Genomic DNA, 16,500 nt, shown 5'->3' with positions numbered 1-16,500 from the left:
TGGATTATCATGTAAGAAAGAAATAGGAATACCATTTCCCAGAATGATTAACAAACTCAATTGTTCAAATTCATATGTTGGTTTAAGCATCAGGCATGGAAGCCAAATATTTGCAGGGAGTCTGACCTAGAGTTTTTACAAAGGTAAGCAGACAGAAGCTGTACCATCTCTGGAGGGGAAAAAAGGTTTCTTTTGTGAATATCTGGGTTTTCTTCAAAGATGGAATATAATACTGTCATAAGAAGAGGGGGAACAACCACTACATAGTAGTGGCTGAAGGTAGCGTGATCTTGGCTTGAGAAAGGTAGCAGGCGCTAGGGATGGCTTTATCAAAGATAGAAAGGCAACAAATGAGATGGGAGGAAAGAAATAATAATCTTTAAATTTCAAATTGAAAAGCTTTCAAAATTAGGTCCAGAAAGAAGAAACAGTTTTCCATGGAGAGCACACTTCCTTGCTTGTGCCAAGTTCTTCTATAACTGAGGTAAAAAAGTTACAAAAATATTTCTTCTGTATAGCACAGGGAACAATATTCAGTATCTTACAGTAACCTATAATGAAAAAGAATATGAAAACGAATATATGTATGTATATACGTATGACTGAAACATGCTGAACACCAGAAATGACACATGGAAACTGACTATACTTCAATTTTAAAAAATAGTGAAACATAAGTAGAATCATAATCTACTTAACAGAAAGAGAAAAACAATCACAGAGGTTCACACTGGCTACTACAGCCAGAGCTGGGTGCTTTCTCTTAGGCTTTTTACATGTGAAAGAGCAGGTGTTCACTGTACAAGTGATGCTGTGGCTTCTAAACCCCTGGTTAGTTAAGAGGGAGGTAAGGTGCACTGAAGCACAAGAGAAAAGTCACTGTGGTGAAAGCTACTGGGACAAAGGCTTAACTTTAAGAGCGAAGAAAACATAGGACAACTACTCACTTAGGAGAATTTTTCATTGGCTAGAAATTCCCTCTCCATATACCAGTTTCTCTTTCTGCCTTGTAGAAATGGAAGCAGAATTGATGTAACTAGCTTCTCTTATTATGAAGAGACCTTAGCTAAGCAAACCAGGATCCTGATAGAAGTTTGGGAGAGAAGGCTGGGGGTGTGTCCACAGGGATGTGAGACTCTAGCAAAAGACCTGGGCATTTTGTTCTACAAAGGAAGGACCCCTACATTTCTGAAACATCTCCCATAGATGCTGGGAGGGCAGAATGAAATAGGTCTGACTGCATAGGTAGAAAAACTAGTTTCTTCCTGTGCAAAGAAAAGCATAAAACAATATAGTTCATGTTGCTTAGCTGAAAACTGGTCCCAGAATCACCACCATCTCAGACAAAAAGAAAAGAAAGCACAGAATAATGATCCTGGGGTCCAATTCAGCATTATCTTTATGAGGATTACTAGCACCCTAAGACATAAAAGGTGTGTGAGTGGGGTTTGGGGAATACAATCAAGTTTCCTTTGAGACTTTCCCTGCAAAGAGCAGATGTCTGACTGATGAAGGTGAAGAGGAATGGGAAAACATCATCTTTCTCCCTAGTCACTCCTTCCCTTAGCATTTATTTAAATTCCAAGGATGCAGGTCAGTGTTTCAAAATTGGGATATAACTCCTTCTTATAGTCTGATGAAAGCTGTGAATTTACTCTTGAGAAGAATACATATGCATACAATTTTAGAGAGTTCAATGAGCCCTGGAAGCCCTAGGAGTGCGTGAATCCCAGGCTGCAAATCCCTGCTCTGATGGAATGGCTAGTTAAAAGGACCTAGGGGTGTAGACTCCCTATCACTATAGTGCAGAAGGACTTCAAGATTTTGCCTTAAGTCAAATATCATAGGAAACTGCCACCCTCAAAAGCTTTTCCAGAACTTCAGATGGCATACACATGGTTCTGGATAGTGAGATACAACCTGTTCTATTTCTGTAACGTACAACCTGATCTGAGTAAGAAATCTTATGCAGGCTTTGGGGAAGAAAGTAATTTTCACAAAAGGAAAGGAATTACACTGAAAGAAATCAGAAATCAACAGTTTTGCTATTCTGAAATTTGAAATGATTCAGAATTTTTTCAGGCCATCTTCCTTGGTGATACGGTTCATTCAGTGAGTTGTCACATCACAATCTTGTAATGAATTTTTTATATGATTCAATAATGCACTTCTAAAAATGTGAATTGTGCTACTTAACAACTATGCCTACTTAACAACCAAACAGCAGTTTATCACACATCATGGATCCTCCCAAAATAACAAAGAAAGATGAATTATAACCTAACGGTTACAAGCACATATGCCTTTCTAAGTTTCTTTTAAAATGCCTGAACTTACGACTTCCCCTTACAGTGAGGGGTCATTTTTTGAAGGGAAAATTATGGTTTATATAGTACATCAAGAAAGGGTTTCTTAAGGTATACTCATAGTTCCAATTAGCAGGTTCTCAAAGAAATATAATAAATCACCACACGTCAATGTAGCCACAAAGAAACTGCTATGGTTTTTAATTTATATTTGGCTTTAATTTTATATTCTTATCAGAAAAAATCTCTAAGAAAGTAAGTCACAAAGCTCTCTGTATGGTCAAAAGCACAAAACAAGGGAAGAAATAGTCTAATACAAGGGGGAGCAATTCACATGAAGGAAAAATAAATGTAAATATTTATACTGAAAACTAGCCCTATAACAGCAACCCCATTAAAGCAATGTTGACTCATAATAGTCATTTTCACCAGTTAAAAGTGAGCTCTATTTTTATTTTTGCTTTTAATTAAAATATTGGACAAATTTCATCTGGTTGACACAAAGTCCATTTTTTCACCCTCAAATGTTATAATTTGGGATTTTTTATATATTTACATGTTTCTCCTCAACTTTATACATCATTTATTAACCAAAAAGATTCCTTTTTAAACAATTTTATTTAATAGGCCTACTTGCTTTTGGTGTCAAGGATACTATTTCATGAAAGATCTTTTTAATTTATTTTAATTTTTAAGAGGAATTAATGTTTTGGAGAGTATGGACCACTTGTAACTCATCTCTGTACGCTTCACCCCTGGCAGAATGTCTGCCACTGAATAGCTGCTCAATAAATATAACTAAGTTTTATTGTTAATTTTGCAAGCAAGTTTTAAATGTTCTAATTTCATGTTACATCCACGCTGCCTTGACAAATAAGAAAATCCATGTGTTTAATTTCTCTAAGTAGTTAAATATTTATTAAATAGTTTTATTTTTCCTATATATATTTTACATTCCTAAATGAAGGGCACTCTGTTCTGGTGATCCAGGTAAAGAACCTCAGTCACCCTTACTTTAAAATTCTACTTTCTATATGAGCTCCCTGCTACTTCCTAAGTATTTCCCTGGAAAATGAAGAATGACAGATTTGTCTTTTTTTAATTATTCAAAATTGTAGAACAGATAAACAAGATTACACTGTATAGCACAGGGAAATATACACAAAATGTTATGATAAATCACAGAGAAAAAAATGTGACAATGAGTGTGTATATGTCCATGTATGACTGAAAAATTGTACTGAACACTGGAATTTGACACAACACTGTAAAATGATTATGAATCAATAAAAATGTAAAAAAATAAAAAAAAAAAAATTTTTTTTTTCTTAACTCAGTTGACAGAAACTAAGAAGAATGCAAAGTAAGAATAAACCTTTCCCTAACTGGCTTTGCCAAATAGCATGTCAATTTCTATTCTCTTAATCACCACCTTTAGGACCATAACCAAGTCTTTCAAGTCTTTGGGAGCATAGTAGATTTGGTAGTGCTACTATTCCTCCCTGCCTTTTCTATACAAAACTGAATGCCTATTTTCTGGGGTGACTAAATAAAAAGTGGCTACCTATTTTCCTTAGAAGCAAATGTATGACTCTGTGGTTTGGATGTGCTGGAGGAGAAAGGGCCATATCAGCCTCTTGGGACCTTGGTAACAAAGCAGTTTTTAATAAATAGAAGAATAAAAGGTCCTTGGGAGGAATAAATGATTTGCATCTGAAGAGGCAGCAGATGAATGTCCAGAGTTGCAATCTATAGACATAGATATAACTGCAATTTGAGTAAAGGATTTGTATCAGGATGTATGTGCTACGTAACAAATGACCAGAAAATGAGATGAGGGCAAAACCCTTCAAAAGGTTAGACGTTGCTAAGCATGTTACAAATGCACAATATCCATTCAGACTCATAAAGAAGAAGTGTCACAACAATCTAACGATGCAATGTAAGAATGTTGATTATATTCCACTGTGTGTAGGTTACTGGTGAGGGGAGAGAAAGGAGAGCAGCCATGAAAGATATTCTTGGAACAGTTGGGGAAATCTGAATATAAGTTGTGAATGCTACTGATGCCTCACCCATTGTCCCTTTACTTATCCTGGGCATCCATCCTCACTTCCTATCCCTAGTCCCTGCTGGCTGCTAAGGGCTCATAGCTGTCCCCTCCTCAGTTTTCATCCTGATCCCACAGGGAGCACTCAGAGTCAATCATATCACACTCCAATCCTGAGGGAGGCGGCTCAGTTCCTACAACTTGCAGTCATGGCTTCAGGCTGTAAGAGCAAGGTGGCCTACAACAATTCTCTGAAATATTTAGGGGGTAAAGTGTCATAATACCTTCAATTTTTTTCTTTTGATACCTGCAACTTTTAAATGGTACAATTAAAATACACACACACACCACACAAATATAGACAAAGCAAGATGGCAAGATATAATGCATGTCAGACCTAGGCAGAGGCTTTAAGAGTACACCCTATATTACTTTTTCAGTTTTTTTTGAAGGTTTGAAATCTCTCTTATTAAAAATTTGAAGGGAAAAAAAAGTTATGCCAACCCAAAACGTGCTCTTTCTTTTGTGGGTTGCCATCCTGATTGTGACATTCAGGTCTGACCAGCAGTCTAAAGAAAACCTGCCAGTCATCTTGAATGCATATTCTCCCTCATTTTCCACCTGAGGTTGGTCATGTCACTTCCACCCCAAAATATTCAACATTCTAAACTGCAATTATAATCATACTACTCCTCTCAAATTCTTTCAGTCCTCATTGTCTACACTAAGATAAACTCCTATCTCCTTGACATAGTACATGAGGCCCTTGTCACATGGCCCTTGGCTTACCTCTCTAGTTACATCCTCTGCCATTTACACCAACACCTTGTAAATGATCTACTCTGAACAACTTAAGAATTCCCTGAATATGCCATCATCCTCTTTAGCTTTTTAATCTAGGAAGGCTATGCTTGGAATACCTTTCTCCCTCTCGGTACTGCTGGCGAATTCCTACTCATACTTCAAGAATTAGTTCAAATTTTACTTCCTCTGGAGGCTTTCCTGAACTTTCTGGGCAGAGTTGAAGTGGTCCCTTTTTGTATTCCCATAGCACACTTCTTACACACCTATTTTATCACACTTATCACACACAGCTGTAAGTCTACTATTTTTTCTCTAGTAGAACTGAGATGCAGAAGGCAGGGGCTGGACTCTGTTCATATTTGTATTCTCAGCATTCTGCACAATGCCTGCTTCTGAACTTAATAAATGTCTGATGAAGAGCCAACATTTTTTTAGCATTATAAACTTACTACAGCTGGTGAGGGAACGTGAATGCTTGGGACAGATCGAGGACGAACATGATTGGCCAAATGGCAAAGAACAACACCATCAGTGAGAGCTGCTCCAAGATCACAAGGCAGAGATACTTTCAACCGGTATTCAATATGCTAAAAGAACAGGAAAACGTGAAATATATTAATTGTAGAGTGGCTGACATGTAGAGAATGGAGTTAAAATGGAATATATTTAATTAGAAATCAAGATAAAAAGCAAATAACTTAAATACCACAATCTCTATTTTATCTTTTCTATCCTAAGCCAATAATTTAAGGAGATCTTATATGTATGTATGGCAGCCAAGCCACAGTGCTACAAAGAACAGTAACAGAAATCCACTTACAGTTTTCTGACTTTAAAAACAAACAATCAAAAAAACTACGAAAACAACTAGACTCTCTTTCAATTTCAAAATAAACACTATGGGGGTAGGGTATAGCTCAGGGGTAGAGTGTGTGCCTAGCATGCATAAGGTCCTGGATTCAATCCCAAGTACCTCCATTAAAATATAAACAAACAAACAAATAAACACACACATACATACCTAATTACCTCCCCCCAAATCCCTATAAATGTTGTAAGTGTGGTATGCATATGTATATAGGTACATACATATAAATTATTACTCTTACAAGATTTCTTTACAACATAAGGCAGAAAAAAGTTTTAAATGAGTAGGGCCAGAGGTTGAGATTCAAAGAATAACCCATCTCATTTTCCTAGTAAACAGCTGAAAAAATTCATCACATAATGGGCATCATTGCACACAATGGGCACTCGTTGATTCTATTAAAAAGTACAAGGCAAATGAACAAGTGATTGTAGGATTATGAGCTATAGCAATATCACTGAAAAAGTGTAATTCATAGGCAATGTACATACTTTCCGTAGTTGATCTATTAATTCCAGCTCTTCTTCTCTCTGTCTTGAATTCTGTCTTGTTATGGGATCTGTCAAATCAGTGGAAGGTGCAGAAGATGAAAGAAGGGGTGAAGCGTGGCCTAAAAAATATTAATGTGTAAGAAAGGCAACTGCCAGTGCTGGAAAAATACTCAGCTCCACCTGATCAGTTTCCTTCCATAGCAGTTTCTACTTTTGGACTGACTTTTAAAAAGAAGTTTTTATTATGGAAATTTTCAAATATACACAATAATAGGGAGAATAGTATGAAAAACTACCAAATATCCATTAGCCATTTGGCTCAACTACTTTTTGTGTCTGATTACATCCATTTAAAAATGTTTTTATTGAAAAACATCACATACTAAAAAATTACACAAATCATAAGCAAACAGCTCAATAAATTATCACAAAGTAGACACAACCAAGTCAATAAATGCAACATTACCAACACCCAGAAGCCCCTCTCATGTTCCCCTACCCATCAGTACCCAAAGGTTATTTCTAATACCACAGGTTCTAACTATGTACTTCCTGACTTTTAACACCATAGATTAGTTTTGTCCATTTTTGAACTTTCTATAGATAAAATCGTATAGTATATGTGTGTTTTTGTGTCTGGCTTCTTTTGATCAACATTGTAAGACTTATCCATGTTGTTGTGTATATTAATTTGTTCATTTTCATTGCTTATTTGGTATCCCATTGTACAAATATACCAAAATTATTTATCCATTCTATTGTTGACGGATATTTAGTTTGGGGCTATTATGAATAATGTTGCTGTGAATATTTCCGTACATATCTTTTGGTATAGATGTGTCCATATTTCAGAAAGCAAAATTGCTAGTCACAGGATATACAAATGTTCAGCATTAGCAGATTATGTAAACAGTTTTCCATGATAATTTACAATCCCACCGTCAGTGTGTCTCTGGTTTAAGTTTAAATCTCACTGTGAGTGGATCTATCAGTTACATTAAAAGCAGTTATTTTGGGTGTGAAATGTCTGTTTCCACTTCTAGGTCACTTCTTTGTGGGTCAGTCACAGATCTGTCATATTAACTATAAATCATGAGACTAAGGTTTTTTTTTTTTAATTACTGATTCATTTTTTAAAGAACACAGAGAATAGCTTTTACGAACAGAAAAATCTGAAAAAGAGCTCATTACAGAGAGATGAACGTTCTCTAAAGCCCTGAAAGAGTATTCTACTTGTTCAAACATTCTAACCTGCTTTTAGTTGGTACTAAGGAACTTTCTAATTAAAACAAATTCAAACAGATTAAGATTCTCTTGTTTTAATGTCAGTGAGATCACAGACAAATGCAGAGTTTAAAACTTTTGCCAAAGTGACATCTAAGGGAAGACGTTTAAAAGCATGTAACAGTTAACGTCACTGTATAAAGCCTCCCCATAACCCTTCAGTCACTACCACCTACCTTTATTTGTTTCTGCCCTGACAGCTGCTCGGAAAAGGAAGCTTTCAGGGCGCTGGGGCTGGTTTCTCTGGATAGCAGCAGGAAAAGAATATGCAGGGGAATGATGAACTGAATCAGCATGGAAAAGTGAAATAAGATTAAAGAAGATGGAAAAAAAATTAAACATAACAGATATGCGCCAAAAGTTCAATAAACAGCAAATAAAGAAAAAAATCAAGTTAAACATCGCAAATAAAAATATATATACTCAAATTAAACATTGCAATGATATATATTCTCTTGCAAATCTATAGTCCTGCTAGCTCATTTTTTCATATTGAATGGCTGAGTAGCTGAACAACCAGTTGAACTGAAAAATGAAAAATATGCAGAGAGTTCCCAATTTTGTGCCTGACTTCTCATCTCAGAAAAGGAAGCCACAGCCATCTAAGAAGTAACTTATTGGGAAAATCTTGGTAAAGAATTATAATCTTGTGGTTAATTGCACCTTTGTCTATTACCTGTTTCTGTTGTAGGTGAACTTGATATGGCATTAGATCTGTCATCATTCTGTGGAGACACAGAGATACGTCAATAATTATTATTCAAGTATTTTCCATATTTATGATAATTTGGGGATTATAAAAGAAAAAAATGCAACTCTCCTTCAAAATTAAGTCTAGAAAAGAGAATTTGGTGTATTAAATTAATTTTGAATATTTTTTAAGGCCAAACTTTTTATTAAGTTCTAGAGAATACAAGATTTATGTAATGCGTTCTCTAAAGACAGTCCTATTAAATAGCAGGCCTTTCCTATGACTATGAAAAATGATCATCCTAAGGCAGAAAATTTTATTAGGAGATGTATAGGAAAGAATAAAATTTTGTTTTATAATATTATTTTTCTGGCATACTTTGTAAGCATTACCTTCCACCCTCCAAGAATAAAATTTAATGTTTGAAGAAAGAGTGATACAGGTTTCTTCATTTCAGTTAGATGTTTAAAGATGATAGTTTTATTTCCAGATTAGTATTTGAAGGAACTATAAAAAGGAGGAAGAACTAGCTGAACTGGTATAAAGTATACCTAAAAAAGGAGAATGGAGATAAAACTAATTTAAAAGGAAGTGTTGGTTGGTTGGGTTAAAGATATTGAAGACTTGGCAGGGGACTAGAATCAAGAAAAGCTAGAATACCAACAATTTTTCAGGCCCTGATATCTAATTATACTCGATAATTTCAATATATTATAACTTTATAACTAAGACACATTTTTTAACAGAATCTCACACGCGCGCGCGCGCGCGCATACACACACACACACCCCCTTGATTCTTCTCCCTTTTGGGTTTCAATATTTTTAGGAACCTTTCATCACAAGTTGGAGTTGAGTCAGATGAAATTAGTGATGATAGAGAATTTTCTCGCTAAAATAAATGAATAAACAGAAGCCATGTTGTTGAGAAAATTCTTGGACTGACCTGAAAGAAAATTCTGTGGTAATGATTTTTTGGTTTGATATTCTTAGGCTGAGAATTAAGACTTAAAAAGTAAGCTGTGCTCTTGAGTGAAGCAACGTATTATGTCTTCATCAGTGAAAAAAACATGCCCATCAAGTTGAAAGGTGCCAATAAACAAAGTTTAGGATGCTGAGAAGAAATGGAAATTTAAATAACAAATTTAATTTAATAAAAGCAACAGGAACTAGTGAAAGGAATGAATAGGCAAATGAGGCAAAAGCTGCCTATCTTTATAAGGAAACAAAAGACTATCCCTATTTTCAAGGAATATGAGATAGGAAGGAGAAAGCTAATTAGCTAAACAAAGATCTGTTCAAGGACCAACGGTACAAACAGAAAAATGTAAAAAGTAGAGATAATTCCAGCTATAGAGGCAAAAAAAATTTTTTTATTTAAAAAGACCTATTAGTGTGAGTTAGACTAGAAATTTTAACATATTGAGGGAAAAAAAAACGATAAAGTTCCTATGAGAAGGAAGAGCTGAAACAAATTCCACTGAATGGCAGCAAATGTTTTCTACCTCCAGAAAGTCTAAAAGATAACACACAGTTGGATGTAATAAAAAAAACAAAGCCAGACTAGAAGGGATGTGTAAAATGATTTTTAAAATGTACTTTTATTGAAACTATAAATCTACATGACTTAGATTCTAGGATACTGAAATAATTAGTTCAAATCACTGAGGCCATTGACCAGCACATCTGAGAAGACTTGGAGAACTAAAGAGCGAAAAAACAGAAAATGATTATTCCAGGTTAAGCAACAAAAGAAATAAAATCATGCCTAAATATAGTCTATACCTCCTATAAAGTAACTGAGTACCACAAAGTAAACAGTAAGCATTTTAAACTAATCATTTGACAATAGAGCAGCTCTGGTAGACCAAAAGAATGTTAGATTTATTATATAACTTTGGCACATTCAGATTTGGCCTTACTCAGTTATAATTCTGGGGGAGAGTAAGTCCCAATGCCCTAAGGTATCCACTGAGTGTAATGAATTAACTTTCCTCCTATATATCTAGAATGGTACAAGTTATGTACCTTCCTGGAAAGAATTTTGAAAATAGTCCCTCAATTTTCTGTGTTGTTCAGAAAAGGAATGTAGTTGAGAAAGGCTAGCAAAGGCTTAATATAGAAGAGAATTATAAAGTTTTTTCAGGAGTCATCCAGGTACATGGAGATTTAATATTAACCAGCAAAAAGGTTCATCAGGTTTACAGATGTTATAAAGCTGGGGTCAGCATCTGGAAGGACATGATGCAAGAATCTGAAAGTATTCTGGTTAAGTTAGAAAAGTAAAAATGTTCAAAAAGTAAAAGTAAGTATTTAGGAAAACAAAAGATACAAAATGTAGAAATCAATTATCATTTAAGAGAATAACTAAAACATCTGAGAATTACAGTGGATACTGAGCAAAATGAATGCTGAAATGGAAAAAAGCCAACTTAATGCTCAGAATAAGACATGTGAATAACCCTTGTTTCATGTTCAGCACCATGTGGGGCTCTAATGAGGGATATATATAGTTGGGGACCAAAGAGCCAAAATGGAGGGCAGAGAACTTGCGAAAGTTCCTAATGAGGAACAGGCTGGGAAAAGAACGTAAACGGACCAGAGACCAGAAGACAAGGGTAGCATCATAGTAGCTTTCAAATATAACAACTCTCCACATAAAAACTGCTAAATAACTAGAAAATCTCCACTTTGGAAAGAAAAGAAGAAATAAGTGTAAACCCAGGAGGACAGATACAAGTTAGACAAGGAGAGGATCTTCCCTGACAGTGAGGATTATTAATCATTGCTTATGTATCACATGATAATAAATATGGAATTACCATCCCTAGAGGCCTTCAAAAAATAAATACCACAGGTTTTTAATTTAGACTTGAAGATCATATGATATCCAACATAACTTTTCCAACTCTGCATTAAGCACAAAAGCAGCAATAGACAATACATAAACAAACAGACAATACATAAAAACTATTTATAAAAACAGGGGGCCTAGGGATCATAGTTTGCTGAGCCCTACTGTAACAGCCTTTTGGTAGTGGGAGTCTGGGGCACTGGGACTCAAATTATTTTGCATACATATTAGACGACAGGGTTAATTCGATATCATATATTAGCCAAAGTAAAACAATAACTCATGAAAAAAAAAAACCTTTTGTAAGAAAATTAGAATGACATTTCAAACAGAATCTCAATATAAAGAATTAATGAAGGCTCTATGTTTCTGGCATAATAAAACTTCCAAAAAAATTTCAAGTTAAATTTCAATGTTAAATAGTTTTATAAGCTTAGTTTCATTTCATATAACCCTAGATTTCAGACTGCTGTTAGACCAATCCATCCGGAAATATAAGACCTTCCCTGCACATACCCTCCCCAAAGTTCCTGGTAAATTACAATAACAAGATATACCTTAAGAGGTCTGAAGGCAGAAGAATGAGGCAGGGTAGCAGCACAGCTCACTTGATTCACCCCTGAGAGTGACTAAATTCCAAAAGAGAAACAGAAGTAACAAAAGGCAGCATTTATGTTAGCAAAATGTCAGGCAGGCAGGCAGGCAGATCAGGTCAGTGAAATTAGAAAAGGAAATGGCACTGACAAACTTTCAAATGGTTTACTAAGATATTGACAGGGCAGGAAAAGGATACTTGGGGAAAAAAGCCCCTACAACTTATAAAACAGTTTCTTCACTTGTTCAATTCAAACTATTTCAATATGTTATAACATATTAATCAATAAATGAAAGGCATGATTTATTAAATATAATTTAATATGGAAATAAAACTGAGAACACAAAAATTTTTTTTAGCAAAATAGCCTTAGAAACAAATGAGTCCTGTGCTGTCCCTATACCAGGGGAAACAAATCCAGTCAAAGAGCTCATTTTAACTGAACAGAACTGGCATGAATAAGAGCAATATTTTTTCAGTATTAATCCAAATTAGATTTATTATAATTCAGTTTAATGGCTGATGTGAGAAAACTGGAGATGAGGATTTCACATTACACCTTAAGGATGAACCAGCATTTCATTTCTGTTTCTGTGAAACTCCAAATGACCTCTAAGAAGGTAAGTAGAATTTTCCTTTTCTTTAAATTCTTTATCTTTTCACCAACCTACATACAACTAGTTAGATATACTAGAGATAGTGTTAGAACCTATTGTACAAAATTTTGATTACAGATAAAAGCTGCTTTAAAACATGACAATTTTTTCATTTGGTAGGGAGTGGAAATTAGAGAAGACAGTGCTTTCACAAAGGGTGCTTGGGTAAGATTGTACCTATTAAAAATGCCAAAGTCTTAAAGACAGTTAAGCCTCTATAAGTTAGATAATTTTTGAAAATTTAAACTAGGATCACCAATAACTGAATCATGAGATAAATAAATAAGAACACACGTGGGTGATTAGAAAAAGAGGAATAAGATGGTCAATAAAATAAATACAACTGCATTTTTAATGATGTGATAGCAATGTCTTTTTTGTGTGTGCAAAAAAAGAAAAAAAAAAGCATGTAACACACACTGTAAAATCTATATTGAGGCAGAAAAAAATGAAGAAAGAAATATACCAAAAAACAAGACTGTGACAACAGTCATATAGTATATATGCTTCACATGTTTAGATTTCCTGGGCCTCCTTACAACCAAATGGACTTGAATTACTGTCAGTCTCAAATATAAAAAGGCTAAAAGCCACTTTCTCAGCAAAGAAGGAAAAAAGGAATGGAGGGAAGAGGAAGTAAAATGAGACTAGATCCTTTCCATTATCTACAGATGGGATACAGACGCAGATGGGACATACATGAAAGCAACAGAAGTCTGAAGAGCAGCCCTAAGAGAATGTTAGTGTAACTGATATCAAACATTATTAACATGTACTTGAAATCCTATATTTGAAGGTCTTTACATTAAATTCAACATTTACTTGCTATATTATCAGACCTTTTCATCATGAAACAATTTAATGAGTAATTATTAGATATGTAGCATTTACATGTTCAGTCAGGAAATATTTATTGAGCACCTAATATATCCCAGGAACTATGACAGGGACTGAGTATACATAGGTAAATGCAACAGAGAATATCCCTGTGCCCATGAAGCTTATACTCTGGTAGTCTATCCGAAGGGAGATACAAAACAATAAACACCCATATAAAACACTGGAAGAAAAAAAACCAGTAAAGACATAAATTTGATTGGGGGGTGGGAGTATTACAGAAAAGCTATCTTAAGGGTGTGCTATTTAGTGAATACCAGATTGATCAGTAGGAATTAACCAAGGGGTATATGCAGGGAGGCAGAGGCATTCAATGCAGAGGAAGCAACTTTTTCTGCAAGGTTCTGTGGGAAAGGGCTTGCTTTATTTTTGTTTGTTTTTTTTTTAATTGAAGTATAGTTGATTTACAATGTTGTGTTAGTTTCTGGTGTAGAGCATAGTGATTCAGATATATATATATATAGATAGATACCTAAATATCTATCTATATATATTATTTTCCATTATAGGTTATTACAAGCTACTGAATATAGTTCCCTGTGCTATATAGTAGGACCTTGTTTATGCATTTTTTTTTAATGGAGGTACTAGGGATTGAACCCAGGACCTTGTACATGCTAAGCATGTGCTCTACCACTGAGCTATACCCTCCCCATTGTTTATTTTATATATAGTAGTCAGTATATGCAAATTCCAAATTCCTAATTTATCCCTCACTCACCTTTCCCCTTTGGTAACCATAAGTTTCCTTCCTATGTCTGTGAGTCTGTTTCTGCTTTATAAGTTCATTTTTGTCATTTTTTTGGTGCCACATATAAGTGATATCATATGATATTTGTCTTACTCTGACTTACTTCACTTACTATGATAATCTCTAGGTCCAACCATGTTGTTGCAAGTGGCATTATTTCATTCTTCCTTATGGCTGAGTAGTATTCCATTATGTATGTGTGTGTATATGTATATGTATACACACACACAGACACACTCTACACCTTCTTAAGCCAGTCATTTGCGGATAGACATTTAGGTTGCTTCCATGTCTTAGCTACTGTAAATAGTGCTGCTATGAACATCAGGGTGCATGTATCTTTTTGAATTAAGAGTTTTCTCCAGATATATGCCCAGAAATGGGACTGCTGGATCATATGATAACTCCATTTTTAGTTTTTTAAGGGATCTCCATACTGTTTTCCCTAACGGCTGCACCAAATTACATTCCCATCAACAGTGTAGGAGGGTTCCCTTTTCTCTACACCCTCTCCAGCATTTGTGGACTTTTTAATGATGGCCATTCTGACTGGTGTGAGATGACATCTTATTGTAGTTTTAATTTACATTTCTCTGATAATTAGCGATACTGAGCATTTTTTCACATGCCGATTGGCCATTTGTATGTCTTCATTGAGAAATGTTTGTTTAGAACTTCTGCCTGTTTTTCGATTGGGTTGTTTGTTTTGTTATTGAGTTGTATGAGCTGTTTGTATATTTTGGAAATTAAACCCTTGTCAGTCTTATCATTGGCAAATACTTTCTCCCAGCCCATAGGTTGTCTTTTCATTTTGTTTATAGTTTCCTTTGCTGTGCAAAAGCTTGTAAGTTTGATTAGGTCCCATTTTATTTTTGCTTTTATTTCTATTGCCTTGGTAGACTGATCTAGGAAAACATTGCTATGATTTATGTCAGAGAATGTTTTGCTTCTGTTTTCTTCTAGGAGATTTATGGTGTCCTGTCTTACGTTTAAGAATTTAAGCCATTTTGAATTTATTTATGCGTATGGTGGGAGAGTGTGTTCTAACTTCACTGATTTAAATGTGGCTGTCCAGCTATCCCAACACCACAGCTGAAGAGACTGTCTTTTCCTCATTTTATATTCTTGCCTTCTTTGTCAAAGATTAATTGACTGTAGGTGTGTGAGTTTATTCTTGGGCTCTCTATTCTGTTCCATTGATCCATATGTTTATTTTTGTGCCACTACCACACTGTTTTGATTGCTGTAGCTTCATAGTATTATCTGAAGTCTGGAAGGGTTGTGCCTCCAGCTTCATTCTTTTTCTTCAGTATTGCTTTAGCAATTCTAAGTCTTTTATTATTCCATATACATTTTAGGATTATTTTTTTCTAGTTCTGTGAAAAATGTTCTGGGTAATTTGATAGGGACTGCATTAAACCTGTAGAGTGCTTTGGGTAGTATGGGCATTTTACCAATACTGATTCTTCCAATCCAAGAGCATGGGGGTATCTTTCCATTTCTTTTAAGTCATCTTCAATTTCCTTAGTCAATGTTTTGTAGTTCTCCACATATAAGTCTTTTACTTCCTTGGTCAGATTTATTCCTAAGTATTTTATTTTTTTGGATGCAATTTTCATGTATTCTATTAGCCTCTATAATTACTGTAAAAAAGAGCATCAAGTCGCTAGTTGCAAGTTGCTACATTTCAAGTATACATTTATACATAATTTACATGTTGTAAAATTTCCATGCTGAAAACATGTCCTCTATTACATCTTCATTTTTATTCTTTTGCTGTTCATTGTATTTATCACATTTCCAATTGTGATTTTCTCTTTTCAATAGATTCTTGCTTCTTTTCTATTTAGAGAAGAACTTTCTGTGTTTCTTTTAGGATAGGTTTAGTATTTCTGTACTCTTTTAGTTTTTGCTTGTCTGAGAATTTCTTTATCTCTCTTTCTATTCTAAATGATAACCTTGCAGGGTACAGTACCCAAGACTGCAGAATTTTCTCTTTCAGGACTTTGAATATATCTTGCCACTCCCTTCTGGCTTGCAACATTTCTGTAGAGAAATCAGCTGATAAGCCTTATGGGGGTTCCCTTGTAACTAACTCTTTGTTTTTCTCTTACTGCCTTTAGAATCTTCTCTTTATCTTTAACTTTGGCTATTTTAATTATAGTATGTCTTGGTGTAGGTCTGTTTGGGACCCTCTGTGCTTCCTGTACCTGCATATGTTTCCTTCCTTAGGTTTGGGAAGTTTTCAGCCATA

The 16,500-nt window shown here is 34.9% G+C and overlaps 1 protein-coding gene across 6 annotated transcripts in view; it reads right to left on the bottom strand.

Moving 5' to 3' along the window:
* Nucleotides 1–16,500, bottom strand: part of LRCH3 (leucine rich repeats and calponin homology domain containing 3) — a 110,466-nt gene that overhangs the window by 10,494 nt on the left and 83,472 nt on the right. For 3 of the 6 annotated variants that reach the window (XM_015236528.3, XM_072963807.1, XM_072963816.1), the window contains 4 exons: nucleotides 8,480–8,528; nucleotides 7,980–8,087; nucleotides 6,520–6,638; nucleotides 5,610–5,747 (listed from right to left, as the gene is read on the bottom strand). In XM_015236528.3, coding sequence (XP_015092014.1) covers nucleotides 5,610–5,747; nucleotides 6,520–6,638; nucleotides 7,980–8,087; nucleotides 8,480–8,528 — 414 coding nt within the window. Of the gene's footprint in view, nucleotides 1–5,609; nucleotides 5,748–6,519; nucleotides 6,639–7,979; nucleotides 8,088–8,479; nucleotides 8,529–11,904; nucleotides 11,977–16,500 lie in introns of all 6 variants that reach the window. The other 3 variants (XM_006200903.4, XM_015236521.3, XM_072963796.1) reach the window with 2 other exon arrangements.

Source organism: Vicugna pacos, chromosome 1, assembly GCF_048564905.1.
Source record: "Vicugna pacos chromosome 1, VicPac4, whole genome shotgun sequence".
Lineage (NCBI taxonomy): Eukaryota > Metazoa > Chordata > Mammalia > Artiodactyla > Camelidae > Vicugna > Vicugna pacos.
The sequence above is the reverse complement of the archived record's forward strand: the minus strand, read 5'-3'. Positions and strand labels throughout refer to the sequence as shown.